The sequence below is a fragment of the Miniopterus schreibersii genome (assembly GCF_964146895.1).
Source record: "Miniopterus schreibersii genome assembly, chromosome: 4".
Lineage (NCBI taxonomy): Eukaryota > Metazoa > Chordata > Mammalia > Chiroptera > Miniopteridae > Miniopterus > Miniopterus schreibersii.
The window spans coordinates 5969897-5997659 of NC_138105.1; the positions used below are offsets into that span (position 1 = coordinate 5969897).

At 50.5% G+C, this 27763-nt stretch overlaps 1 protein-coding gene across 26 annotated transcripts in view; it reads left to right on the forward strand.

Annotated features, from left to right (window-relative positions):
* Positions 1–27763, forward strand: part of ANK2 (ankyrin 2) — a 328593-nt gene that overhangs the window by 172533 nt on the left and 128297 nt on the right. For 7 of the 26 annotated variants that reach the window (XM_081134239.1, XM_081134258.1, XM_081134260.1 and 4 more), the window contains exon 1: positions 20414–20642. The exons of 14 other annotated variants lie outside the window; for them this stretch is intronic. In XM_081134239.1, the coding sequence (XP_080990365.1) occupies positions 20508–20642 (135 nt within the window). In that variant the 5' untranslated portion in view covers positions 20414–20507. Of the gene's footprint in view, positions 1–20314; positions 20643–27763 lie in introns of those variants that run through there. 5 more of the 26 variants (XM_081134243.1, XM_081134253.1, XM_081134257.1 and 2 more) reach the window with 3 other exon arrangements.

Consider the following 27763-nt stretch of genomic DNA (forward strand, 5'->3'; position numbering starts at 1 on the left):
TAAACAGAATTATCAGTTATTTTCAAATCAATAGATACATTCTCATTTTCTCAGCAGGGACAAAGCACCTTCCGATCCATCGGAAGGTCTGCAACACTCAGTGGGACAACCTCACGTAAAAGGCAGCTTGTACGGGTTGTCCTTAGTATCCTTACGCTTAAGAAACTCTTCCTGTTGTTTTAATTTGTACTATTGCAATGCCAGTGCTCATCTTCCCTGTGAAAAGTCGGTATGTTTGTCGAGTACCAGTGTGGACAGTCCTGTTCAGCAGGGGCCGTTCTCCGCACTTCACACACAGGGACACTGAGACTCAGAGCTATGGAACCTCCTGAATCAGACGCAACTAGCACGTGGCCGAGTTGGGATTGGAACCCGGGCTCCAAAACCCACTTGGGGAAAGTAGGTAATTAATTTTTTGGTATTGTACCTACACTGAATATAGAGCATAGTAACTAAACACTTACCCAGCCAGTGCCTTGCTTTCTTCACCTGCAAGATACCTCCCTACAAATGAAAGAATTTAATAACTGTGAGAATAAGTTAAATGGCATATTGAGGGGAAATGACATAAATTTAAGGTTGTGATTCTATTGTAATTGCACCAAAATATTTCATGAGAATTCTTAAAAAATCAGCTATTAGGAGTCAACATTTGCTTCTTAAATACAGCAGTTGCTGTGAGTGATAGACTGTGATTTTATCATCATTTGCTCTTATAGTTTTATTAGGACTTCAAATGTGTCTGCATATCTACATTTATTCAGCTGACACAGAAAGGGTTTTGCATGGGATAAAGTAGAAAGTAAAAGAAAACTTTCAAGTTCTTTTCGTTGATTTTCATAGAAAAAGGTTCTGATCAGTTCTCGCTTTTTTGGGGTGTATTGTTATTGTCTTGGGGGGGGTTAAGGCTTACTGTCTCTAGGACATCTTTGGGCCTCCCCACCATATTTTCCTGTCTCCACTGTTTATGAAATTAATGACACTGAGAATACTTACCGAGTATGTACAATGGATTTATCACCGAGCTGCAAGGAGACGTGGAGAGATGAAGACTTCTTTTAATCCTCTCCCAAGGATGTGTTTTTATTGATTTGGGGGCGAGAGGGAAGGAGGGAGGGAGATGCTTCCCAGATGCGCCCCAACCAGGGATCGAACCCCCAACCCGGACATGTGCTTTGATCAGGAATCGAACACATTACCTTTTGGTGTGCGGGGCAGGGCTCCAACCCACTGAGCCACACCGGCCAGGGCAGAAATGAAGACTTTTAAAAGTTATTATATTAGCATACCTTTTGAAAGTGGAAGAATGTTTTATTTGCAAGTGTGGAGAGGGGCTTACTGCATAAGTTTTGAATTATGTTTTAAGAATGAGTTGTAAATAAACAGGGAATACTGTGCTGGCTGTGCCCACAGGGCCTGGTGGCATATGGGTGTCCTGCGGGGTGGGAGGAGTGTGCACAGGCCGGTCATCCCTCCTGCCCTGGAGTTTCTGCAGGGTCGCTCGGCTGCCTGATTCCAAAAGGAGGCTCACCTCTGAGGGCAGCAACACTCGGCTGAAATGTGCACACACGGATTCCGGGCAGCAAACCAAAGACAGTGTGATTAAAATACCAGTCGGAACAGAGTAGTGCGGCCCCATGTAATGCACCACACTCTGGAACTCGTCGAACATGGAAAATTCCAGTCACATTTCCAGGGCATCAGGTTGTCCTTCTGGAACTTCCTGTGGCCCCTGGTCAGCAGGAGGGGTCCAGACGCCCGGACCTGAGGAGATTGCATGGCACGCTCTGTCTGAGCACCCACTCAGCTTGTGCCCAGATGGCCAGTTGGGCATGAAGGTTTCTCTCTTGTTGATTTGCTCTCCCGTTTGAGCTTAAATAAAAGAAAGGCTCAGGCATGTTTGTTCACATGTGGAGGCTGCCACAGAATCATAATTTTTTAAAAATCCATTTTCTCCTTCGTAACACTCCTTTTATCTCCTTTTCTTAACTCAATTCACAAACCCTGTCTTGGTTCAAATAATTACCTTTGTATAAGTGATTTGTACTATTAATGGCACTCTTCGCCGGCACAGTAAGTCTGAGCTTTTATTAGATTTTGATGATAACCTCTTTCAACCACTGAGTGGGGGGACTAACTACTAGCTGAGGGTAGTCTGTCAAACTAGTGGGATTGTGGCAAAAATAGTCCCAATTAAATGGCTTGAGGTACATTTTTAAAAAGACTGTTAAAAGACAAATACAATCTTAATTTTAAAAAGCTACTATGAGTGAGTATGTTTATTTTTGGAATCTAAAACTTTAAACACAACTCGATGTAAGTTTCCCCTTTTTTGTTATATTAATTTTAGTTTATATAAATGCTTTAATCTTTAAAAATAAAAATTTTTTCATTAGTGTCCTTTGTTACCAAATTTTAACTTTATTAGTCACCTTATTCATCACTTGGGTGAAAATAATGCTGTTTACAGCACATTTTGGCATCGTAAAGAACACTGAAAATATTTGTGGAGGTATCGTAAGAATCGGTGAGAACATAGGAAGTTCAGAATTCTGCTCACACCATATTTAATGACTTTTTTCTGCTTATATTCTTCCATTATGTCACCCTTTTTCGTTTGTATTTCTTAAAATGATTTCTCTTTTTTTATATATTTCAGAGAGAGGAAGGGAGAAGGAGAGAGAGAGAAACGTCAGTGATGAGAGTCACTGACCGGCTGCGCCCTACGCGCCCCCTGCTGCGTGTGGAGCCTGCAGCCCGGCCTGGGCCCCGACCGGGAATCAAACTGATCTCCAGGGTCCCAGGTCGATGCTCAGCCGCTGAGCCATGCTGGCCAGGCACTCAAAATGATTTCTTCTCGACAAAGAATACTTACTTTCATTCAGTGATAGACACTATATATTCAAATAAAGACAGTACAGCAAAGGCACTGCCTAAATTTTGGGACCATCAGCTGTTTGAGTGTGATCCTTTTGCTCCAGATTTGACTTGTGATTTTAAATGTATATCGTGGAAAGTATCGTCAGAGTCAACTGGGTTCAACCCATTCGTAACATCAGAATCCTGGGGTACATGGGAGAATGGGAGATTGTAATCGATCATCCATCTATCATCTATCTATCTATCTATCTATCTATCTATCTATCTATCTATCTATCTATCATCTATCTATCTATCTATCTATCTATCTATCTATCTATCATCTATCTATCTATCTATCTATCTATCATCTATCTATCATCTATCTATCTATCATCCATCTATCATCTAATCTATCTATATTTATTTTACCTGATTTTATTTTAAAAATTTTACATTATAGCCGACATGCAATCTTATATTAGTTTCAGGTGTACAACATAGTGATTCAGCATTTATAAATCTTATGATGTGATCACTACAGTAAGTAGTAACCATCTGTCACTATACATAGTTATTACGATATTATTGACTTTCTTTCCTGTGCTGTACTTTACATCCCCATGACTTATTTTATAACCAAAGTTGTACTTTCCAATCCCTTCCCCTTTTCTGCCCATTCCCCACCCCTCCCATCAGTCTGTTCTCTGTATCTATGCATTTGTTTCTATTTTGTTTATTTATTTTGTTCATTACAGTTCACATGTGAGATTTTACAGTATTTGTCTTCCTCTGTGTGACTAATTTCACTTAGCACAATACTCTCTAGGTCCATCCATGTTGTTGCAAATGGTAAGACTGATTTCATTCGTTTATGCGGCTAATGCTCCACCGCGCACATGTACATGGTTTCTTTATGTGCTCGCCTACTGGCGGGCACTTGGTTGCTTCCGTATCTTGACTATTGTAAACAGTGCTGCAGTGAACATAGAGGTACATCCATCTTTTTGAATCGGTGTTTTTGGGTTTTTTATAAATATCAGAAGTGAAATTGCTGGGTCATGTGATAGTTCTATTTTTAATTTTTTGAGGACCCTCTACACTGTTTTCCACAGTGGCTGCCCCCGTCTGCATCCCCACCAGCCGTGCACCAGGTTCCCCTTTCTCCACACCCTCGCCAGCCCATCGTTTGTTGACTTGTTGATGGAGCCATTCTGACAGGTGTGAGGTGACACCTCACTGTGGTTCCCTGATTATCGATGTCGAGCTTCTTTTCATGTGTGTTTTGGCGTCTGTGTGTCCTCTTTGGAGATGTGTCTATTCAGGCTCTCTGCCCACTTTTAAATTGGATTGTTTTGTTGTTTATTTTTTGGATACTGACTTACATGAATTCTTTATATATTTTAGGTATTAATCTCTTATTGGATATATTGTTGGCTAATATCTTCTGTAAGTTGCCTTTTTGCTTTGTTAATGGTTTCCTTCGCTGTGCAGAAGCTTTTTAGTTTGCTGCAGTCCTGCTTATTTTTGCTTTTATTGCCTTTGTCCGAGGAGACATATCCCCAAAAATATTCTTAAGACTGATATCTAAGGGTTCACTGCCTCTGTTTTCTTCTAGGAGTTTTATGGTTCCAGGTCTTACATTTAAGTCTTTAATCCATTTTGAGTTTATTTTTGCATGTGGTGTAAACAAAGAGTCTAGTTTCTTTCTTCCCCCCCTTGTATCTGTCTAGTTTTCCCAGCACCATTTATTAAAGAGACTGTCTTTTCCCCATTGTACGCTCTTGCCTCCTTTGTCACACAGTAACTGACCATATAGGCATGGGTTTATTGGGCTCTCTATTCTGTGCCACTGATTTATGTGTTTGTAACTATATATTTTTAAAGCTCCCTGGTGATTGGAAAACTGGAGTAGATGCTCTCACTCCCCACCAGCCGCCTCCTCGCCATCTTTGCTCCTGGAGCGATAACAGATCTACTTGAAATAACCAGTAGGACTCTAACGTGCCATTGAGAAAAATTTTCCATGTGTAGATAAGAGACACTCCAGCAAATTTTTGAAAGTTAATGAAACGAATTAGTCCCCATAGTAACAATGAGCTCTGCGCATGGAGAGGAGGAAATGAGCATTTAAGAGCGAAGCTCTAAGGCCTTGTGGCCTGTTTCTGACCAGGTGGAACGATCTTCGGGAATGAGGCTTGTGTGCATCTGAGTTCCACATAACTACCTTCAGACAGTCCTGAGGAGTTATCTAAGCTAAGTATTTGAAGGAAAGCCACTAAATTGTGATTTAAAACCTATTATGTCTTTTACAGATTGTACTGTTTCGAATAAATTCAAGTGCATGTCCTAGGGGTTTAATTGGTAACTGAGCAGCCGTGGGGACCTCAGACCTTTGGAGGTGAGGTGTAGGCACTCGGGGATCCTGACAGGTCAGCAGCTACTTGTTGTTTCTTGTACCTGACTTTGGTAGATTTTCTATATTTTTTCAAAGTTTTATAAAATGGTATGAATGTAGGCAAGAAAGAAGCAACGAGCAGCTCATCGATGGAGTATCTCCCCAAATTCTCCAGATATCCCCGTTCAGTGTTTCTAACTCACCACTTCCTACGGAGCCGGGGGTTTTGTTGGTTTGTCCCGTCTTTCGTGTGAATATTTTACTGACTGCTCTCTCACTCCCTCCCCGGCTCAGCGAAGCCGTCGGGGCGGCTGAAAGGCGTCCCCACCTGTCTGCACGGGATTCGGGAGTCCTCAGGGCATGTGCTGCACCCATCCCCTCACTTCCTAGTCGCCTGTCCCACTAGAGCCTCACTGTGTCCCACGGAGCCTCCCCGGAGACGCCCCTTCGTCCGGCCACCTAGTGCTGGAGGAAGGGATCAGGGCTGTATGATTGCTGTGCACGCATCTAGTCGTTACCTGGTTAGGAGTAATAGTGCTATTTCACATCAGTACACATTTCTTGGCTTTATATAGGCATTTTGCATGGAAACCAGTTAATTACCATTTTTAACTCATTTATAGTTGGTTAAAAAAGGCCGAAATTAAGACTGACAGTGGCCTTTTTGTGTCTATATGTGAATGATGAAAGTTTTTCCAAACATATGTTTTTCTGGGGAGCTATTTAACCTGTAGGTTAAATTAAAAAAAAATTATATTGCCCAGCCGGGCATGGCTCAGCGGTTGAGCATTGACCTAGGATCCAGGCGATCAGGGTTCGATTCCCGGTCAGGGCACATGCCCGGGTTGCGGGCTCGAGGCACCTGATCAATGACTCTCATCATTGATGTTTCTGTCTCTCTCTCCTCTCCTTTCCTCTTTCTGAAATCAATAAAGAATATATTTAAAAAAAAAAATTATATTGACATCACAAACATGAACATAAGGAGTTTACTTCACGAATTGAATAGATCACATGTTACTTTTGCCTTTGAAACCCAGCTTAGCTGCCAGCCTTTTAGACCGTTCAGCTCGATGTGGATGGATGTGGGGTTTGGTTGCAAAGAAGCGGCTGTGTTGACTTGTTTGTAAGTGATTTTTATATAAAGTTACTAGATACTTCTAATGCTCCAAAAAACAGGTCCAGGTATCCTATTTAGTGTATCTGCTGACTGTAACCAGGCCTCAGCTTTCTCGTCTCTGAAACGAGAGGACCCGAGAGCTGCAGAATTCTTTGTCTGTGATTTGACACTGTTTTAAATTGTCTTTGCTTCCCTTCATTTTTATAAGTGATCGAGGTTGTTCAGCAGAATTTCCCCGTTTTTCTTCATTTACTATGAGTATCTCGGATGGACATGGGGTCCCAGGCATGGTGCCTTCATGCAGGGAGCTCCAGACCACCTGGGGTGATGGGTCCTTTCACAAATAACAACAGTGAATGGTCTTTCGGCCATTAGGTTGGATGCGAGATGGTCTGTTTTTATACATATGATGCCAGTTTTCTTTACTAGGTCTTGTGTCTGTAAGATCTTATCTGGTATTGAAATGCTCTGGGAGATGCCGGGGCAGGGCACACAGAGTGAGGTGGCCTCGGAGCTGTGCGGGCGCTCTGCCCCTCTGCAGGTCCTAGTCTGAGTCGTTTTGCAGGAAGGAGTTGACTGTGGTTCCCTTATACCGATAATCCCAGGGCTCGCAAATCCACGGAAATATCCCTGTGGCGTGTCGGTCCCGTTGCCGATTGGTGGCTCCCGAACGTGCAGGGCCCTGTGGTGAACATGAGCCTGCAGTTTACTCCTGGTGTTTACATGTAAGAAACCTCAGCAGCTCCCACGCCGGTCACCTGCACGCCCGGCGAAAAGCCGTCTCCTGAGTTTTTCGGGCGGGCGGGCAGGGAACAAACTTTCTCAGTTATGGCTCCTGCCTCTAACTGGGCCAGATACCTAATTAAACTATGTCACATCCTCAAACCATTGAAACCCACAGAGTGTAAGTGGGGCAGTTACCTGGACACAGAAACTCCTTTGAGGGCGGAGGTCCCTGAGGATCGGAGGAGCTTCTGTCTGTCCGGGGTGGTCTCCAGCGTGGGTGCGGGGCGGGCGTGGAAGCCGGGCGTGCGCGCGTGAGCTCGAGCTGCTGTGAACGGAGAGCGGCCGGCGACAGCCCTGCCGGCAGAGGCCAGCTTCGGCCCAACTCTGACCGGGCACACGCGGGCCGTGTGCAGCGTGGAGTGGTGCCCGGCGCCTCACACGGCGGCAGCATCTCAGAGCTCCCGGCTTCTGTGCTAGAAACAGCCCTGGGCGGGGAGGGCTCGCAGTGAGAGGGTGAGAGAGCTCCTGCCACCAAAGGACGCTCGGGGGACGCCCGGGGGACGCCCGGGGGACGCCCGGGGGACGCGGGCCCCTCCCGCTGCTCGGCCGCCTGCGCGCAGGAGCCTGTGTTCTGGGCGAGCTCGTGCGACAGGGAGCTCACGCTGCTGCTCCTTAGCACCCTGGGAAGCGGTTCATCACGGGCGCGGGTAACTGTGCGTTCTGGCTCGGACGGCTCGCCCCGCACGGCCGGCAGGAGCCCTGCAGGGTCTACCGGGTGAAAAGTGACCGGCGCGGTTTCCCATCGGCCGCCCTTCCTGCTTCCCGCTTGAGTCCAGGGGCACAGAGCACGCCACGTAATTCAGGTGAAGAGTTTTGACTGAGTAAAACTAAGTGTTTCTCTCTCAAGCATCTTCTCTCCTAGATGGGTAGTTGAGGTGAAGTCACCTGGGGAAACCCAGAGGGGAGAGCACTGGCCCCGCTGCGATGGGCTTTTATCTCGGGCTGTGGACCTCTCACTGGCGGGGTGAGGGTCACGGGGTGAGGCCGAGCCGACACCCAGGGGCGACCTAGCAGCTGAGTAGCGGGCGTAGGAGGGGCGGATGGTCGGAAATAAAAGCGGGCACACAGGTGTCCCTTCAGAGCAGGGAGGGGTCACTGAACTCGGTGGAGCCAAAACCAAGACACTGGAAGCTCCTGTGACGCTGTGGGACTGTGGGAGGAGGTGGAGGTGCTGAGGGTAGGGAGGCGGCTGCAGTCACCCCGAGAGAACAGGGCTGGGGCGCAGGGGCCGCGCGGGGGGGTGGGGGGAGCCTCACCTGGGACCAGGAGGAAGTGGGCGAGTGGGCGGGACTCGGTGCATTTCAGGGACATTAAGCAGTGGTGGTGCCACCGGCAGAAACGAGCGTTTCAGGTGCGAGCAGCGCGCCTGCCCTTCCGTCTCAGCCGCGGCGGGGTGACGGTCGCGTCGGAGTCGGCCGCGGCGGGGTGACGGTCGCGTCGGAGTCGGCCGCGGCGGGGTGACAGTCACATCGGAATCGGCCGCGGCGGGGTGACGGTCGCGTCGGAGTCGGCCGCGGCGGGGTGACAGTCACATCGGAATCGGCCGCGGCGGGGTGACGGTCGCGTCGGAGTCGGCCGCGGCGGGGTGACGGTCGCGTCGGAGTCGGCCGCGGCGGGGTGACGGTCGCGTCGGAGTCGGCCGCGGCGGGGTGACGGTCGCGTCGGAGTCGGCCGCGGCGGGGTGACAGTCACATCGGAATCGGCCGCGGCGGGGTGACGGTCACGTCGGAGTCGGCCGCGGCGGGGTGACGGTCGCGTCGGAGTCGGCCGCGGCGGGGTGACGGTCGCGTCGGAGTCGGCCGCGGCGGGGTGACAGTCACATCGGAATCGGCCGCGGCGGGGTGACGGTCGCGTCGGAATCGGCCGCGGCGGGGTGACGGTCGCGTCGGAGTCGGCCGCGGCGGGGTGACGGTCACGTCGGAGTCGGCCGCGGCGGGGTGACAGTCACATCGGAATCGGCCGCGGCGGGGTGACGGTCGCGTCGGAGTCGGCCCAGCCCCGCCGCTTCCCGGTGCTCTGCTCCGCAGCTTTGGTTTTGTTTTTCCCCTGTGAATAAATCTGGGCTAATGACGATTAGCTCTGATGGTGAACGGCTACGTAGCAGAGTAGCTGTGAGGACTGAAATGAGACAATGTGCTGAAAGCACCGGGCACAGGTGCTGTTGCTGCGTCGCCACCTCGCCCCTTTGAGGCGGGGGAAGGGAAGGGATACACTCCCTCCTGGGGGACACAGTGTCCGGGAAGGCGTCAGCGCGAGTGGATTGCTGTGGTTTTTAAGTTTATCTCTATTGTGGAAAGCGTTACAGATGCCCTCCTCCCCCTGGACCCACACTGCTTCAGGCGGGAGGGAGGGAGCCAGCAAGGCGCTGGGCGCGCACCTGCGCCTGCCGCTCTGGCCTCCGCGGGCCGGCAGAGCGATGCCTCTGGAGCAACAAGCACACGTAGCCCAGACCTTCTCTGCGTATCGTCCGCCGATAGAAGGAACCAGAACTCCTGGGGGAAAAGACTGATTCAAGCAAGAAAGTTCTGAAAAAGATGGGGTGTCGACCTGGAAGAATGGCCTCCTGTTGAGAAATGGGAACAAAGTAAAAGGGAAAGGAATGGATTATAACTCACAGGATAAAATAAAACTCAGGAGTCCATAGTAACAGAAATAAATAACGGACTAAATGAATAAATGGGTGGGGAAGGGGAAAGATTTTTCTTACAGAATCCCAGTGAACGGCTGTGGGAGAAATCATGTGAATTATGACCGATGCGGAGGTACAGGGTCAGCGGCACTCCAGCCTGGTTTTAGCTCAAACTATCAGAAGTTCTGTCAGTGACCTGTTTCTAACTGCAGAATTCAGTGAAAGCTAGCCGATTGTGTCTTCATGGAGAGGGAAACGTGGCGACACAATTGCCGTGTGCAGTTTGGAGGAACTGTTGCTCTCTCTCGAACTCCCAGACGCATCGAGGGGTTGCGTCAAGATGTTTTTAATGATTTATTTGAAAGATACGATGGAACTATAAATGCAGAACAGGTGATTTCTTCTTTTGCTTTAAATGTATTTCTGTAGGTTTTTACATAAATTAGTATTCGCAGAAGCGGCCCGTGGGGAGGATTCCGTGGCGGGTGGGTGGTGTGGCCGGCGCTCCTGTGCTTCGTGTCTGGCCGGTATTGGCACGGATGCAGCGCTTTTCTTATTTTTTCATTTTATTCCTGAATGCCTTTGGAGTAAAACAGTAATCTGAAAGGCCTCGTTTTTGGTAATGGGTGGACGTGTGTTTATTAACTTGGCGACATTAAACACGGGACATAAAGTGGCATCGCAGCAAAGTTCGTCGAGGGCTCTCCGCCCTCCTGGTGCGCAGTTACGGTTTCACAGCCTTCGCGCTGCTGGGTGGCTGTGGCCTCAGCTTCTCTTCTGTAGCTAAGACACACCCTGAATTAGGCAGGACCGAGCGCCGGCGGCCGGGTGCGTCCCGCCTCCCCGCGAGGTGACCGTCCTTATTTGCCACACTGGTTCTCTAAGGGTTTCACCAGTGGCGGCTGCTCCACGTGTGCAGACTGGTCTCAGCGAACGAGCCCCGCCTGGTCCTCCCCGCAGTCCGCTCCGCTCATTTTAATTAGCTTTGCCAGCTGGTGGCAAGCTCAGCCGGCCCTCCCGTCCCGAAGCCCTCGCTCGCCCACCAGCCTGTAGCATCGGCTCACTCTCAACACGGAATTCTCAGTTGTGACCGAATGCGGCACTGTTGTGAGTTGAGTGAGGATTCCAAACAGCCTCCTCTAGTGCACTCCACCCTGAGGGGCCACCACACAAGCCCTTGCGTTCACATTGCGGGCAGGTCGTCCACGTAAACGACCACATGGCCCAGTGCTGACAGACCGCGCTTCCCAGGGGACCTCAGTTCCTCCCCTGATGAGCCCAGTGCAACAGGAGGACGCGTCCTGCCCGGAGCAGCCCTGGGGCCAGGGTCCTAGGTGTGACCAGCGCGCTGTGCCCACAGTGACCACTGGTTTCCTCCGTGTCATGTCACCACTGCCCAGGCGCAGAAGATGCCAGCCAACTCTAAACGCCGGATTTCTGTTCTTGCGTCCTAAGCTCAGATGGTCTCGGGTTCTCTTCTGAGCCAAACATGGAAAGAGAAGGTCATTTCAGCAACCTGCACACAGTACTGAGCAAGAAACGGGACGGAGCTTTTAACCATGGGGCAGCTCTTCTCAGCGGCTCCTAGGAGGAAATTAAAGGTGCTGTGAGGGGTGGGACAAAAAAAGCTTTCTGGAGAAATATTTTTACCTTCCTTTGCACCGGCCCTATTTAAATATTAGCGTGCAGCGTCGGCATCTTAGAGCCGCGCCAATAACAAGAACTGTGAAGCCTTTTAATTAGGAGTCCTGTGAGCTAGTCTCCTGTTCTCAGTACAGATCCTCGTCTTTGCAGGACTTGGAGCTTCCCCTGGGCCCAGGAAGGCTCGCAGGAGGCTGGCCGTGCCCTCTGGTGCCTGCTGCCTCTCCCCTGACCTGATCCTGCCCCACTCAGGGCCTGTCCAGGCGAGCCTAGCTGCCCAGGCCTGGTCTCCTCCTGCTCTGTGTCCGTGAGTGTTGCTCAGGCTCCGTGACTCAGTGGCTCCGTGCCAGTGCCCCTGGCATGTAAGGGAGGCGTGTCTGCCCCAGGGATGCATGTGGGGTTGAAGGGCCCTTCCGACGTGCGTGGTTTTCCCCACTTGAAAGCACATGTGTGTTCATGGAATAGGAGAGCCGAGTGCAGTGTGGAGCTCGCTAGATGCAGACTGTGCCCCAAAATATTTCTCACAGTTCAGGGGCCAGAGCACACGGGGTAGGGGAGCCCCTTAAGAGACACAACCTGGTTCACCCCACAGGAAGGCCCCCAAAATCAGGTCATAGGAAGACGTCAGGATGGTTAGAACTAGCTGGACCCCTGCACGTCCAGCAGCCATCGGAGCAGGTGATGAAGTCCTCTGGGTCTCCCACAGGCGCCCCTGGAAGAGGGGGGGCAGGTGAGGGGGCTCCACAGGCCTCGAGCGGGTGGTGAATTCAAAGTCAGTTTATCAGAGAGCAGGTGGGGGTGGCTCTCGAAATTCCTGAAAGTTTGTTTTTTTGCTGCAACCACCGAGAGAACCCAGGACATCAATACAAAGCAACTGAAATACGAGGATGAGCCAACAGAGGCCTGCAGACCGAGACGTGGGCACCCGCGGCGGCCTCGAGGGGCACTGCTTCCCGCTGAAGGAGTGCGCGGGGCCCGTGACCCGTCGGCGCAGACGCCGGCCTTCCCTCGTCTAACGTGGGGTGTGATAGGCTGAGCTATGCTGGCTTCCAGACGGGGAGAAGGAGACTCCTTATTGGGGGCTTTAGGACTTGACCCCAGAGCAGCTGAAACCGAGTGTTATTAAAATTGAAAGAACCTATGTCAGTAAAATTGACATTTTTAAATGTCAGTGATTCAAAGAGGCTGGATTCACTCTTATCAATGATTCTTTTTTAGGAAGAATTTAGGGTACAATTAAATTGTGATGTGATGTGCTCCATAGTCAACTGCGTGGAACATGGCCTGTGTTTTTAGTAAAACCTGACAAAGTCCAACTGGAACGTCGCCACACGGTCTAGTGAGTCACCTCAGCATGAAGTCAGGAGTAAGTGGTGCAGCCGAGGCCCTGGGGGTTGGAAATTCTCGCTCTAAACATCAGAAGCCATTTAAGAAGAAGGCAAGACCTTGGATTTTTATGGCGCCCTGTGACTCGTCTCCGAGTCCCCGGGCCTCCTGTGGGAAGGCGGCGGGTCGCCTGAGCGCCGGGAGCGAGGGGCCGTGCAGTGCTTTCCGTGAGAACTCACTGTGGCCGACAGCTGGAGGTGCTTGTGTCTGTGCGTTTGCGGAATCGTTGTTGAGAGGTGAGCGTTTGCACTGAAGGCCGTAGCTGTTCCAAGTGGAGATCCCTGTGAACGAACGAAGGAAACGCTGGAGAGGAGAAGGGAGCGAGTGTTGTTCGGGGCAGGATCTGTTGCTTATGAAAGTCCAGGAGAAACTGTAAGAGAGACAGGCGAGGACCGGCCTGTGGAGAGGGCACCGGCTCGCACAGGACTCCGCCTCAGAGAAGGTCCTGCGTGTGCCGGGAAGACCCCGGCCGTGCCCTGGCCGCCTGAGCTCCGGGACCGCCACTCTGGCCGCCGGCCTCCGCATGGGGCCGGGCGGGTGCGCGCGAGGACGGGCTCCGCAGCAGCCTGGGGAGAACGCGGGCCTAGGGGACAGATTCTTGGTTGCCCTAAGAAGGCCCTGAGCATGTTTAAATACTGGCTCTAAAGAATTAGTAGAAAGGAAAAGCATTTTTATTAGAAACTTCTTTATAGACTCCAGAGAGAGGAAGGGAGAGGGAGGTGGAAACATCGATGACGGACGAGAGTCCTCGGCCGGCCACCCTGCCGCCCCGCTGGGGTGGAGCCCGCGACCCGGGCTGCGCCCTGACCGGGAACCGAACCGCGATCTCCTGCGTCCCAGGTCGAGGCTCAGCCGCTGAGCCACGCTGACTGGGCTGAAAGCATTTTAATAACTGCTCTTCAAAGAAAAAACTCCAGTTTTAGAGGCAGGTCCGTATTTTCTCATCATGTTTATGTTTCCGCTTCCTTCCTTCCGTCCTCTTCCTGGAGAGGAGACAGATCATATGCTGACCTCAGAGTGTGATTTATAAACTTACGACTGAGGATTCCACGTGCAAGCGGCACAGGGCCTGCGGAGGTGCGTCGCTGCCGGAGGTGCGCTGTGGGCTCCGCCTGGGCCACAGGCGGCCGATGGCGTTGCAGCAGCGACCGTGCCAACGTGACTGTAGACGCATGGAGTTAATGATACTGATTTTCTAATGTTTTTATTCTTATACCCCAGTGGCTTTGATCCCCTGTGACTTCTAAGAAAGAAGTAGGACACGACTGAAAACTTGAGGAAACCCTCCCGTTTTCTGGGAGGACGAGTGATATGTAACCGGGTGTTTATTGCAGCGTGAAGAATATGCGAATGACTGTAAACATTTATTTACTTTAAGCCACAAAGAATACATTTGTTCTGCAGAGATCTTGAAGTAGAACCTAAATTATCAGTTGGACAATGAAATTCAGATTCTTTCTGGAAGACTCAGTTTCATCGCTTTTGAAAAAGAGTGAATTTGGTCTACCATTGCATGATCGTAGTTTAATTTTTCATTAAATGCACAGTCAACATGGGGTTTTATAAAAACAAACAATATTTTCTGGCCCCACTGAGGTGACGCGGCAGACCCTGTTCCGAAAGCGAGGTGCTGTCCTCACGTGAGCAGGTGGGTGGTCCTCTTGGTGAGGGTTCCTACCGGCTTCCGTCCGAACGCATCTTGGATGTTTAGTTTGAACTTGACTATGTTTTTGGTTGATCAGTGCCTGGCCACGGCCTGGCTTTTATTTCAAATGCCTGTCTCCTGCTTTTCAGTGGGGTGAGTGTGCGTGTGTATGTTCGTGAGCATTTATTTTGTTGGGAAGTTATTTTAAAATACTTTGAGTACATATATGGTGACCTTGAACTGCGCTCTGTTTCACGAGTGAAGAAATTCTTTCGGTAATGACAAGTGTGGGGAAACATTGAGCCCCCACGTTGCATGTCACGACCCAGAGGTGCTGCTCTGTAGTGCCTCCGGGGTGAGTGTGCAGACAGAATGTGAAGGTGGGTGGCTGAGCGTCTGTGAACCGTCACAGGGAAACACTGTGCAGATGCTGAGTGGAATGTGGATTGAGAAAGGTGGGCTGAATCCATGGATTTTTACTCGCTGGTCTCGGTCATGGATAATGCATTTGAGCTTAGTGGTAGGGTTTCCTATTGCCTAATAATAGACTCTGTTTGGAGAGGTGGATTGTAAATTTTGGTCAGCTCAGCGTCCCCTTGGTCTTGTCGAGTGCTAAGCGCTGTGTCTTACTGTGGCGTGGGGAGACTGCGCGGCGGGGCCCGACCGCGGAGCGGGCACTGTGCGGACAGAGCCAGCGCGCCCTCCAGCCTCCCGAGAGCACTCCTCTGAGACGCTTGCCGCTCCGGGCACTGGACTTTCCATAGCTGATCGACAGGTGTGCTCCCCACATTCACTCAAATACTTTCCAGATGGCCTTGGTCAGCTGTCTCCCCAGCTTGCAGTGGAAACTTATGAGAATATTAGTAAACTGAAAACTGACCTAAGTTCAAAAAGGAACCACTAAGGCCAGATTGTAATGGAGCCCCTCTCTGCTTTTTTATTTCATCACTTACCCCGTCTGCAAAGGAAGGTGGCGGGGAGCCCTGCCTTACTGGCCGCCCGTTTTCTGAGTATTATGTATACACAGTTTCCTTCAGAAACAGCAGGCGTGCACGTGGCTAAGCTGTGTGTTCCTGTTGAGTCTGAGAGTCCAGTAAATATGACAGGGTCTGGCGTCGATGGTCCGGCTGCCCCGCACGCAGTCCACATCTTTAATGTCGGTTGGCCGCATTCCTCGAGCGCCCACTTGGTGCGGGCGGGTGGGGGCGCGGAGGCCGTTAGGAAACGCCTGAGGCTGTTAGCCCCGTGCTTACAGAACGTCGGGAGGGCGCCGCCTGCAGGGGAGGGGGAGCTGGGAGGGACGTCAGGTCAGATTGGTTAATTGACGTTTGTTGGCATGTGGGTAGCTTGCTGTTCATTTTGATTGACTTGTGCACAGCATAAATAGTACAACTCACCTGTACTGACCTCAGTTAGAGTAGTTATGCTGCGCGTTAGCATCGGGAGGCTATACAGCCGGAGGAATCACCGTGAACGTACAAACACGGGAGGACGCGTTGCCCGGGTGCCCCCGTCTCGCTCCCGCAGGTCAGTAACTCCCAGATTCAGAAGGACGCGTCCTGGTTTCATGTGACTGGGCCCGGAGAATTCCACAGGCAGCAGGAGTAATGAAATATTAGTTTAATCAGATAAGTACATTGTATCAAAATCATCAGTATTGAATTTTGGCGGCCATGGGGGGAGGGGCCTGTAATCCAAGCAGATTTCTACCTTCAGCCAAAGTCACGTGCGTCTCACACCTAATGATGACCTGCCTCGTGCCCTCAGAGGGTGACTGCGGGTCACGTTTGCACTGTCATTGTCCACGAGACCGACTGAGAGACGCCTCCCTCGTGTCTTCCATCTGTGATAGATATTCCTGAATAACCCTGTGGTTCAGAGAGAGAAAGACACGAATCCCATGATTCTGAGTGAAACTTTCCAGTTTTACAGACTTCTGGCAAAATATTGTTTCCAGTATTTTTAAGGTGGCACCACTTGCCTTTAAGAACAAATTAATTGAGGTAGTTGAGGGAGGAGAAAACCCCAACTGGCGTCTGCGTTTGATTTGCAAACACTTGTCCCGCGCAGTCCTGCCAGGACGAGGCTGTCTCCTGCGCCCTTCTGCCCGGAGCGAGCGCTGGCGCCCCCGTGAGATGCAGACACTGTGGCCGGGTGGGCACAGGCGTGGGCGCGTGGGCAGACGCTTACGTAACAGCAGAGTGGTCCTACGTCCCCATGGTTCCCCCCCCCCCCCCAGGTCCCAGACACTACTGGCAGCCCACAGACCAGGACCCGGATCCGGACACGAGCACCTCTTACCGTCTTTTTCCTTTGTGATAACAAACTGAATAGATGGTCAGCTTCAACGACCGCCTCAGGTCGGGTGTACACTCGAATGTTAACAAGTCCCATTTCACAAAGCACTCAGAACTGGAAGGGGCCTGGCAGTCATCAGTCTAACCCCCTTACTTTGAAAAAGAAAACTGAAGCCCAGATTTGCTAAAGGTCCCGGGAATCCGCACGGGGGAAGAGCTCGTAGCTGGGAGGTGTGTCCCTGCTGCAGGTTACACTGTGGGCCGAGCCGGTCGCTTCCTCTCCGAGGCGCTGGCCTTCTGATGACGCCGTGGCCACTGCTGCTCTGTAGTCGTTGAAAGTGAGAACTGCTGCGGCCCGTTTCCAGAGCTCGTTCCTGGGACTCGAGCACCCACTTTCGGGAGATACGGGTGAGAGGCTGGCCTTTGTTCTGGGTTTTGACTTTTGTGGGATGTGAAAGGCAGTGATGCAGATGAGAGAATCGCCGTAAAGTGCAGGGAAATTAGGAAGATACTGTGAATATGTCCTGCTGGGTCCTTGAATTTCACTTTCTACGTCACACACTGAGTCTGGTACCCTGCTGTGCGTGGGGCCAGTCCTGCAGATACTTGCTTTCTGAGCAACTCGCCCTAATGCCTTGAAGCATTTCTGAGAACAGTGTGGCATTGTTCCACCCTGGCAGAGAGCGGCCTCCCCAGATGTCCACGGAGATGCTGGCGGCTGCGGGCACAGGGTGAGGCAGGGGTGGGCCCGGCCCCGCTCACCTGGCCCCCTGGTTGACAGAAGGCCAGGTTGACAGGCGGTCACGTCACCCAGGCGGTCGTGACAAGCCTGCCTGGCGGCTACCCTTATTAACCACTAGGGCACGGAGCTGGGAGTGTTTAGACCCCTGTCCCTTGGGCCTGATCAGGCAAAAGGCATAGGGCCGTGGAGCTGTTCTGCTGGCTGCAGTTTCATGGCGACGCTGTCCGCCAGGTTAATAATTGAAGTCTGTCAGCAGGAAGTAGGACATTCCAGCTGTCCCAGGGGCAGTGCCTGTGCACCTGTTCAGGCATAAACTGCGGCTGTGGGTGTCAGCACCCCTGGAGGACTCCGGGGGCTGCCCCAGGCACAGCGGCAGGGATGTCTTACTCCCCTCGCAGAAGGTCTCTCCACTCGGGAAAGGCCAAGTTTCCTACGTGGAGAAGGGAGGGCAGGAGGAGGCCAGTCGTGGTCGTCTAGAGTCGGAGTTTCTAGGAGCCCTCACTGTGGCTTTTCTGGGTCACACTCTGTCGTCTTGATAAAGCAGCACAGGCGCTTTTCCAGGGAAATTCACCCCAAATGGTGTTAATATGTTTCAAAGGCTAAAAGGGATGTTTCTTACAAATCTGGAAATAAGGTTGAGATGTGTCATACTTAGGGAAGTTTAAGGGTTTTGAATCTGTTACTGTTAGTGTATAAAAGGAGCCGTTTGGCTCCGAGTGTCAGTTAAACGCTGACATTAGGAACTGTGCGCCTGTCTGTGGCTGCTTTGTATCCCTTGCTCAACAGACGTTTAATACCTGTTTGTGCTTCACATCTGAGAAAGGCAGCGGGAGAGACAGGCACGTTAGGGGCCAAGAGTGAGAGCTGGACCCAGGGACTAGCATAGGCCCAGCTAAGACCTTCCCAGCCAAGAGCATGTTGGGATGCACTTGACAGAGACTGTGAGCAGGGGCCCAGGAAGGAAGGGGGGCTGCTCAGCTGGAGGAGAGCCAGGTGGAAGGCCGGGTTGGGGGGCCATGCGCTCACCCAGCACGAGGGACACCGTGCCCCGTCGGAGGGTAAATGTTCTCTCGGCGTGTGTTAAGTATGGAGTTTCGGATCTCAGCTATAAGAATAAAGGGAGGAGTCTGCAGGGAAGTTTTAGGATTTGCTTTTTGCTTTGGAGCAGTCTGATTCTGTATTAAAGACTGTGGCATATTAAATGTTCCTGTTTTAAAAATAGTTAACTGATTCCAAAAGTAGGGGAGGGAGAGTGTGCCTCTTCCAACAACTGCGGAATCTTGGTGCACATTCTGAACGAGATAATTCTCCAGGCTCAAGAAGCAGCGCTCGCCCGGCTTCCTGCGTCGGGGTGGGAAGGTTAGACACACTCGCTCGATTCCTGCCGCGTGGCTGGAGGTGGCCGTGGGATGAGGAGCTCCGTGGGCACCGTTACCTAGTTTATAGAAAGGAGATCCCGGCGATGGGAGGGTCTCAGCCACCATTTCGTCTTGTTCCCGACACTGAAGCTTTGCTGTTTAAACGGTTAGATCATGTTTCTCTTTATCACAAGTGGAGAATTATGGCCCCTCATCACAGTCACACATTTTTAAATGGTTTTAGGAGGTGCCTTCACCTGTGGCTGAGAGGTAAAAACATTTCCTGGGTCTGGGCATGCGTCTCATGAACCCCGGGAGAGGGCTGCCCAGAAACCGCATGTGAAAACCAGCTGGCGCCCTATGGAAACCTCCAAATCCGAGCACCAGCCTCCGATTTCAGTCCCTGGGCTCTGGGCAGCGATATGCAGGGACAGACCACTTCAGGAATGCTGATTTTAATTTAAAAAAATAATTACAAGACATTTTTATTTTTAAAGAATGACAAATTGGAGAGATGAGTTCTATCAGCTATAACATGGTTCATTTCTAAGTTTCTTCGACATTGTGTTCCTCAAATGATTGCTTTTAGCTCAGTACCTTTCTTAAACATTTACTGTTTAACATACAGCATGTGCGTGGATGACACAGAGCCTAAGCCTGGGTCCCGCTGCTCATTGTAAAGTCCATTTGGAAAGAAGAGACACACACGCAGAGCAAATATCACGAGGGAGGGTTGAAGGAATGTTAAAGTAATTACATGTGTGAAGTTTCACAGGAAACCCTAATGGGGAGTGCGGTTCAGTCCATCATCGTCCATGACGCAGTCCCGATGCATCACAACTGTCCTCATACAGCTGCTGTTTGCTGCACTCATCTCAGTGGAAACAGTTCCTTCCAAAAACTCGCAAGACCGCGTCGGGGACAGCGTGTGTGGTGTTGAAAGCCATTCTTGATTTTTTTAATGTAAAGCTGGGGAAAACATTTTCAACATGTTAAAAATTAAAAGGAATTAGATGTGAATCAAGATGTTTGCTCTTATGTGGCACAGTAATGATAAATGGAAACTGGATAATTTATAAAATTCAAACATTCGCGTTGCTGTAAAATGAAGCATTTCCTTGGTGAGTTTCCAGAAGGTTTTCAGTGCTGAGAGGTGGCTGTGGATGCCTCTTGGTGCGAGTGCTTATAGAGCTAATGTCCCTGCCCTGCTGGAAGCGGGGTGTCAGCGACCGGGAGTCCCTGTGAGTGGACAGAGGGGAATGGAAGGACTGAGGCCCCACTGAGTGACCCAGGCCGTCCCCTAGAGGCAGCCTCGCCAGCAGGGACTGAAGTCCCTGTGTGGGGCCGGCTGCTCACATGGTGAAAAACAGAACGGCTCCGCCCCTCCCCCCACATTGCCATGCATAGCTGGCCGGGTAGGTGTAAAAATAGCCAGGCCGCCTGGATGCAAGTGGTCACTGAGCTGGCCTGCAGTTGCTGGGGTTCCGAGGCCAGATGGGGAGAACTGGTGAGGGGCGTGCAGGGGCAGCAAGCAGGGGAGCCAGGGGCCGTCTGCAAGAGCTGTCCCCCTTAGTGTGCCCCCGGGAGCCCTGGACAGAGCACAGGTGGCAAGGACGGGCCCACTGACTCGGAGCTGTGGAGCTGAGATGGGCAATGCTGCCCTCTGCCCCTCTTGCCACTCGGGTAAGAGCATGAGAGCACAGGGACACTTACAGGAGACGGATAAAGCCCCCGACTACTACGGCTGCCACAGCGAGGACACCATAGAGCTGTGGGCGCGGGTAAGTCCTGGCCACGGAGCAGAGGAAGGATGAGGCGGAGGCCCCAGTGGACCTCACTGGTCGGATCCCTGCGCTTCCTGGGAGGCAGGCGACCTAGTGAGACGAAGCAGCCAGGCCACCCGACCGCCGCTGCGCCAGTGGCCTGCTCTTCCGTCACTCTGGGTGGTGTCACAGGTCTGTCCCTTTTGATCTGGCTTGAGCGGTAGGTGACAGTTGGGAATAAGCAGTGATGTGGTCTCTTTAGTTTGAAATTTCCTCCAAAGCTGGGCCCGTGGTTTACCCTGGACTGACTGACGCTGCAGACGCACATTCAGCTGTCAGGTGCTTTGCCCATTTACGTGCCATGCTTGGTTCACGCTCTGCTTTTCGAGCATGTGCTAACTGGACATCCAGCCCATAAATACTCCTAATATTTGACCCGCTTCAGTGAAAAGGCCTTTAAATACTGTCTGATCATGACAATATTGTTTTATGCAGAGGCTTAAAAGTTGGGCAATCAAATATTTACGTTGGCTTTCAGACGTTAATAATTCAGAGTCCTGGCATGTTCCTCAAAATGGTTACAAAGGCTTATGGTGGTTTTCTGGGGGGAGGGCCAAAAACCTTCCTGAAATATTTTCATTTTCGTATTTGCCGGAGAGTAAAGTTTATCTGTGATCCGTCAGGGACTTTGGCCTTACTGCAAGTTACTTCTCTCAGAGTGAAACCATGCAGCCCGGATATCCCTGAGCTGTACCAGCTGCTAAGTGTTTTGAGCATCCCTTCTGCTAAGAGAGAAGCTGCAGCCTGTAGCAGGCCTTGGAAACAGGGTGCAGCCTTGGGTCCCGCTGGGACAAAAGTGCACCCAAAGTGCTTATGAGCACCTGCCAGGTGCCAAGCCACTAGTGACATTAGGGTGAAGACTGTAGAAACAGAGAAGCAGTGTTGATAGCACCAGCTCTGTTGGACATGCGTGGCCCCCGTGAAGTTTGCATAGTAAGCGTGGAATCAGATTATCAGGAGTGTCATATGCCCAGCTTTAGAACCTGGACTGTGTTGTAGGGAAAGACCACTGATCAGAGCTAGTTCAGGAGACTCCATCAGGCTTGGTGTGTGTATCAGAAGCTCCAGTCTTCTCAGGGCTTCACAGGTGCCTCGTACCCAGTAGAGGCTCAGTGCACGATTGTGGAGGACACGAATGACTTTATGCTAGGAAGTCACCAGGTAGCAAATTTAGTTGTGCACATTTTCCAGCTGCAGGCGACAGACCAGAGCTCTGAAAATTTAAATGGTGGGAGAGGAACAAAAGACATTTCTAAAATCATTTCAAGAACTTGGCGACTAAGAAGTTTTCATTATAACCTTCTGCCCAGAAAAGGAATGGACCCAACTCCGAGTGCACACACATTACTGCTGTGAAATAGTAATTGCAGGAAACACATTACAATATAAAATGACATATCTTCTTGGGCTACTATTCTCTGTATGGGGTTGCACATAAAATGCAATATAGAAATCCAGTGAAAGACTATGTTGTGATAACAGGAACCGTTATAAGCAACCAATATCTGACATGCTATTCCAATTACATTTTTCTTACAGTGAGGTTCATCCAAACCAAACATAATTATTTATTTGAACTGTGCGATCATGTTCATAGCCTTTCTTCTGCTACATTTAATGAGCTTAGTCCCACTCTGTCCAGGGGCTTCTTCAAGGTCACGTGTGGCAGAGCCAGGACCCTCCCGGAGCGAGCTGGCTCTGCAGCCGCATTGCTTCCTTCCCACACAGACATCTGCCGCAGTTCTCTCCCACTTTCAGTTGCTGTTTGGGATTTAATGCCCTTTTAGGGGGTGAAACTGAAAATTCATTATGCCACAAGAAGTATCTGCTGCTTTTCTTAGGCCTTCATTTCTCCTTGAACTTTGGGGGCATATTATATCACGTTGGATTGTCAAAATTTCAACTGTTTGACTTTTCAAAGCTTGCATTCACATCCTATTTGTGTGGGCTGTGGTGACTGTGATAAAACATTTTCATAGCTTTCTTTAGAATTTGTTCATAAGAAGTAAAAGCATTGTGACGACCACCCGAAGTACAGTCATTTCAGGGCCTTAGAGCAAATGAATTGTGTCCAGAGCTGCGTGAAGGGAGGTGCTGGATAGGAGAGGCTGTTAGCCTGAAGAGTGTTTTTGATGAAATACACATGTTGCTGACATAGTGGTTTTTTTGAATTTGAGGTGTTTTTACTCTTTACGTGCCTCAGTTATGAGTGAGGTACAGAAGGGAGCTCTGAGGTCTAATTTGTGGCAATGCCTGGGTTCTCTCTAAGGCTGATTGTGTGTCTGATGCAGAATTCTCACTTTATCAGGGAAAAATAGAAAATCGGTCTCTCCAGGCAGAAGTCACGCATTAAAACTAGAGTTGAAGACGGTTTAGATCTGCCCTTCTGTTTCCAGATTGTTGGGCTTCTGGGGGAGATGTTGTAGAGCAGCTACGGCGACATCCAGCAAAACAGATGCGCGCAGGAACGCTTTTTACTTTTTCCTGTTTGAAAACCCCTGGTTGTCATGTCTGGTTCCCCCAGATTTATAAAAGGGGAAGGGTATTTTTTCTGAAATAAAAGACATTCAACAGTTTTCTATTAGTAAGGTGTATGTCTCATGAACTTGTCCGTGTATCTATAATACATCACTATTTCTTTTAAAAATGGCCCATCAGCCTGGCCAGTGTGGCTCAGTGGTTGATCATCAACCCAGGAGCCAGGAGGTCACGGGTCAATTCCAGGTCGGGGCACATGCCCGGGTTATGGGCTTGACCCCAGTTGGGGGCGTGCAGGACGCAGCCGGTTGATGTTGATGTTTCTCTCTCTCGCTTTCTCTCTCTCTGAAATCAATAAAAACATGAAAAAATGCTCATGCTTTTAAAAATGGCTCATCATATTTGGCTGCTTATGTACCCTCTTGCCGCGTGCTCTGGCCGACCCTACGAGGATCACGGGGTGGAGCAGGCCGGGTCCTGTGTAAGGGGAGGGGCCTGTAGACCCCGTACCAGCCCCTCCCAGGGCGTGTTCTGTGAGCCCCACACAGGAGAACCACCTGGGGCGTTGCAAAGTGATGCCAAGCCCCTCTGCAGACCTCCAGATGAGACTCTTCCTGGAGGGAACCAGGAATATTTATTTAACGAGATTGAGCACAATCTCTAAGTGCACTGAGGTGTGAGGACCACTGCTCCGTGTCATCAGAGGGCTGAGTATGTAACATCGGCACACAGGGCATGTAGGTGTAAAAACCCGTCCCATTTCATTAGGCTCCTTTTAACCCAGGTTAATTCAGCTGATTGTCAAAATTCTATTTGGTGGCCATTAAGGAGACGTGACCACATGGGCATGTGGGGAGGGTGGAGGCTGGTCTGCCAGCAGGCAGGGGCCCTGCCACACGTCTCACACATCGTCTTGAAGTTAGAAAGTGTCAGCATGGTATTGCAATGGAATTCAAGTCATAGCATTAGAGTAAATTTAGGCTCCACTTCCAAAAACTGATGATTACTAGGCTCCTGTTCTGTTCAGAGCCCTTCTATTTGTCGTTGAGCCTGCGAGCACCGTCAGGGGGTGCTGCTGAGCACTGGGGTGCTGCTATGAGACGTCGTTGTGAACGTGTGTCCGCAAATCGGAATTTCATTCTCCTGTTGAGCAGCCAGTTTGAACTGCACGGTGGTTCTGAATGATCCTGTCTTCCCCTGGAACTGAAGTCCAGGACAGATCCAGGCAGAATCCACACTTGTGCCTGAGAAGCCACGCGGCACAGGAGGTGGTGACCAGCACTCTCCTGGCTGCTCAAACCTCTTCGTTCATCAGCCAGAGGTGTCCAATATTCATTCCATGTATTTTCAATTTCTAAAATTTTACATGAATTTCCAAGAGATCTTTAAAAATTAAGTATTAAATCAGTTTTTCCAGGAAAGTAAATAATGAATTCCATTAAGCCTACATTTCCTCCCTCCCTCCTTTGTCCCCCCCCCCATCATAGAATATAAAAATTCTGATTAAAGAGTCAGTCTTTTCTTTGGTGTTCATGTGCATACACTCACCATTCTTAGAAGCCTAAGCAGTGATCCAGAAGAACATACAGCGTCCACTCCTATTTAAATGAACCTCAGTCTCCTCATTCGAGTGGCTCTGAGGACCCAATGGTAATGTCAGTGTGTCTGCCTTCAGAGGATTAGCTGTAAAGCTGCAGCAGAAAGTGTGAAGAGGGAGCCCAAGGGGGACAAAATAGGATTAATTCCTCAGGACTTTACAGTCCAGTGCAGTAGCCAGAGGCACCCACACGGAGCACCTGTGCCGTGGAGCCTCGAGCTTGGATGGGCGAGGCAGAAGGTGGCACGTAGACTCTGCCACTGAGGCTGCCAGATGTATTCTGTAGAAAAAATTTAAAAGTTTTAATAAGGAATCACTAAAACTACATAAATATGCATGAATTGAGTAAAAATGATGAAGAATTGACTTCCTTGCTCAATGTGCCTTTGGACAGTTGTTTATCTTCAGACAAAATACAGTGAAAAAAGTGTAGTAAACACAATCAGAACACAATTCTTACTCAGAATTGTAACCAGAAGAGAAAGGTTATGCTAAGTCTTTGTAATGATTATATAATTAGTGCTAATTAACAGTTAGATCTATAAAAAGATGTTATCAGTGGTGGGAACTCAGTTACCGAAATGCCTCACAGTCTCACACGTGGGGAAGAATCTGGGGGTGCGGCCTCTCCAGCCGTAGATGGATGGCGTCCTGTAGACTCGCAGGGGCTCAGCGGCCCCCAAGTTCTGTGCGGGGTTGGAAGGGGCGGCATTTCCAACGCTGCTCATCAGAAAGGTTCCAGAATACAGACCTCTCAGTGAAACTCTCAACACCTCTTAGTTTCACAAGTTTTGTTATCTAATTACTGAGACAAAGGAAGCCTGACACCTGGCTCTTAGTCAAAGACCAATAACAAGGCAATTTATGGTGTTAATATTTAAGAAAAATTTTGACATTTCAACTGTTAATTCTGGTGGACCAACAAGGTCTTTTTGGCTAAAGTTAACTACTGCTTTGCAAAAAAAGGCCCAATGCTATCTTCTAATATGACCTAAAAGTAACAACTCTAGTAGTTTTCTAAGTTTAACTTTTGAGCAGTTGAAGCTAGAATAACTTGTATTTATATTACCCATTGTCAGATTTGCATAAAACTGAAATAAATGACAGCATCCTTCCCAAGGGCTTGTTATCAGTACATTCACCCTGAGCGGCCACTGACCTTGGCTTTGGAAATCCTAGGAATTATAAGACATGGTTCCTGCCTTCAGGTGAACTTATAACTTGGTTCTCTCTCCACACAGCACACACACTGCTGTGTGACAGTTAAATTTATATGTCACACTCCAGGCAGAAACTTGCCTAAGGATGGAGAGGCGAGGTGAAGCCTGCAGGTTCCCTCTGACTGAAGCCAGGCGCATTTCATCTGCGCAGTGGTTCCAGCACAAAACAGCCTCCCTCCTCTGGATCTTGGTCAGAATAATGATGGCAAGGTCAATAGTCGTCAAAAGCTCTTTATTTGCTTGGAGATAAAATCAGTATTGCTGTAGAGATGTGACCCTAATTGAATAAAAGCTAAAATTGAGAGCTGGGAAACGTTTCCTTGCTGACGGTCAGTGGGGGCGGGTTCACGTGGAGCAGCGCCTGGCGCGGGCTTGTTTGTGACTCTGCTGGGCTGCTGACAGCGGGGCGCGGGGTCCCCTGGCTGTGAGGCCCGCCCTGCCCCGCCCTGTGGGGTGCCCAGGTTCTGATCACTGTCCGAACCGCGGCGGAACTATGTATGCCATGCGTCTGTGTCAGCTCTGCTTGTTGTGCCCTGAATTGCGTGTTGGAATTACGTGGTTGTGCTCAGAGGAGCCAGCTAGGTGGCAGGAACACGCTCCGTTTCCTGATTTGGTTATCACTGACCTGGAAGCATGGAATAAACATTATTTTGTAGCCAGGACTTTTGGCCACCTGTGGCTCTGCCCCCGGGCCCTCTGCGGATTCCGTCCCTGGGGTGAAGCGCGTCCCTCCTGACCCGGCGGCCCTGCTGGGTGTTGAGAACGGTTCTGTTTTTCTACCATCCATGTACAAAAGTCTCACAGAAGCATGTGAAGAGGAGTTGAAGAGGAAATTTTTCTTTCTTGGCCTGAGATGCCACACTGGGGCTGGAGGGGTGAGTGTCACCACGTCCACCTGTGGCCGGCTGGAATTGTGGGGCTCAGCTTGAATTCCTTGTCGCAGTCAGACTTCATGGTGTCGGGACGGCTGGTTTGGGGCCACGAAGCAGCAGAGCAGGGAGAGGCTGGTCTGTGTGTCCCAGGCTGTCCCCAGGGGCCCGGCTGTGGCCTTGTGTTCTCCCTGTTTTCCGTGGGCAGCCCTGGGGGGAGCCAGGGGACGCCGTGTGCTGTGAGCGCACGTCCCCTCCCTGCTCTCTGCAGGGACCGTCTTACCATGTCTCAGGGAGGCGGCGTGAAGCCTTCGTGTCTGTCCCCAGGGTCCCCAGATCCTCTCTCGTCTCTGTGTTGGTCGAGGGCAAGCCGCCTGCTGGCGGTTTATCCTAAGCTGTACGCGGAGATGATCACAGATCGACCTCATTGTTGGAGGCGGTGCGTGTCCTGTGTAAGTCGGAACAGCTGCTTCCTTCAAACTGCATACACTGTGAGGCCTAACTTTAATTTTGTTCTTGAAATCTATGTTCTGGGACCATTTTATAATAATAATACATTCATTTATAATGTACCTTCTCACTGAGAAAACGAAGTCTCCCAACGGGTTCTAGAGGAGTCCAGCTTAAAGGGAAGCCTGCTGTGGCTTCACTGTGGCCTGGCCCCCGGCAGGGTCCACCCCTCTGGGACACGGGGACATTCTTGCTGGAATTCCAGGGCTACTTCAGAGAAAAGCAGTTATGAGAATTTGCAATTCTGTAACAGCAAGAGCGGCCGTCCGTGTCACACCCAGGCCCTGGAGAAGTTCTGGGAGGGTCCATAGGGTGCTCCTGGGACTCCTGCAGTCCCTCGGACACACCTGCCCTCTTAGCTCCCACAGTGGGGTCTCTGGGTGATTCTCGGCCCCGGGGTCAGGT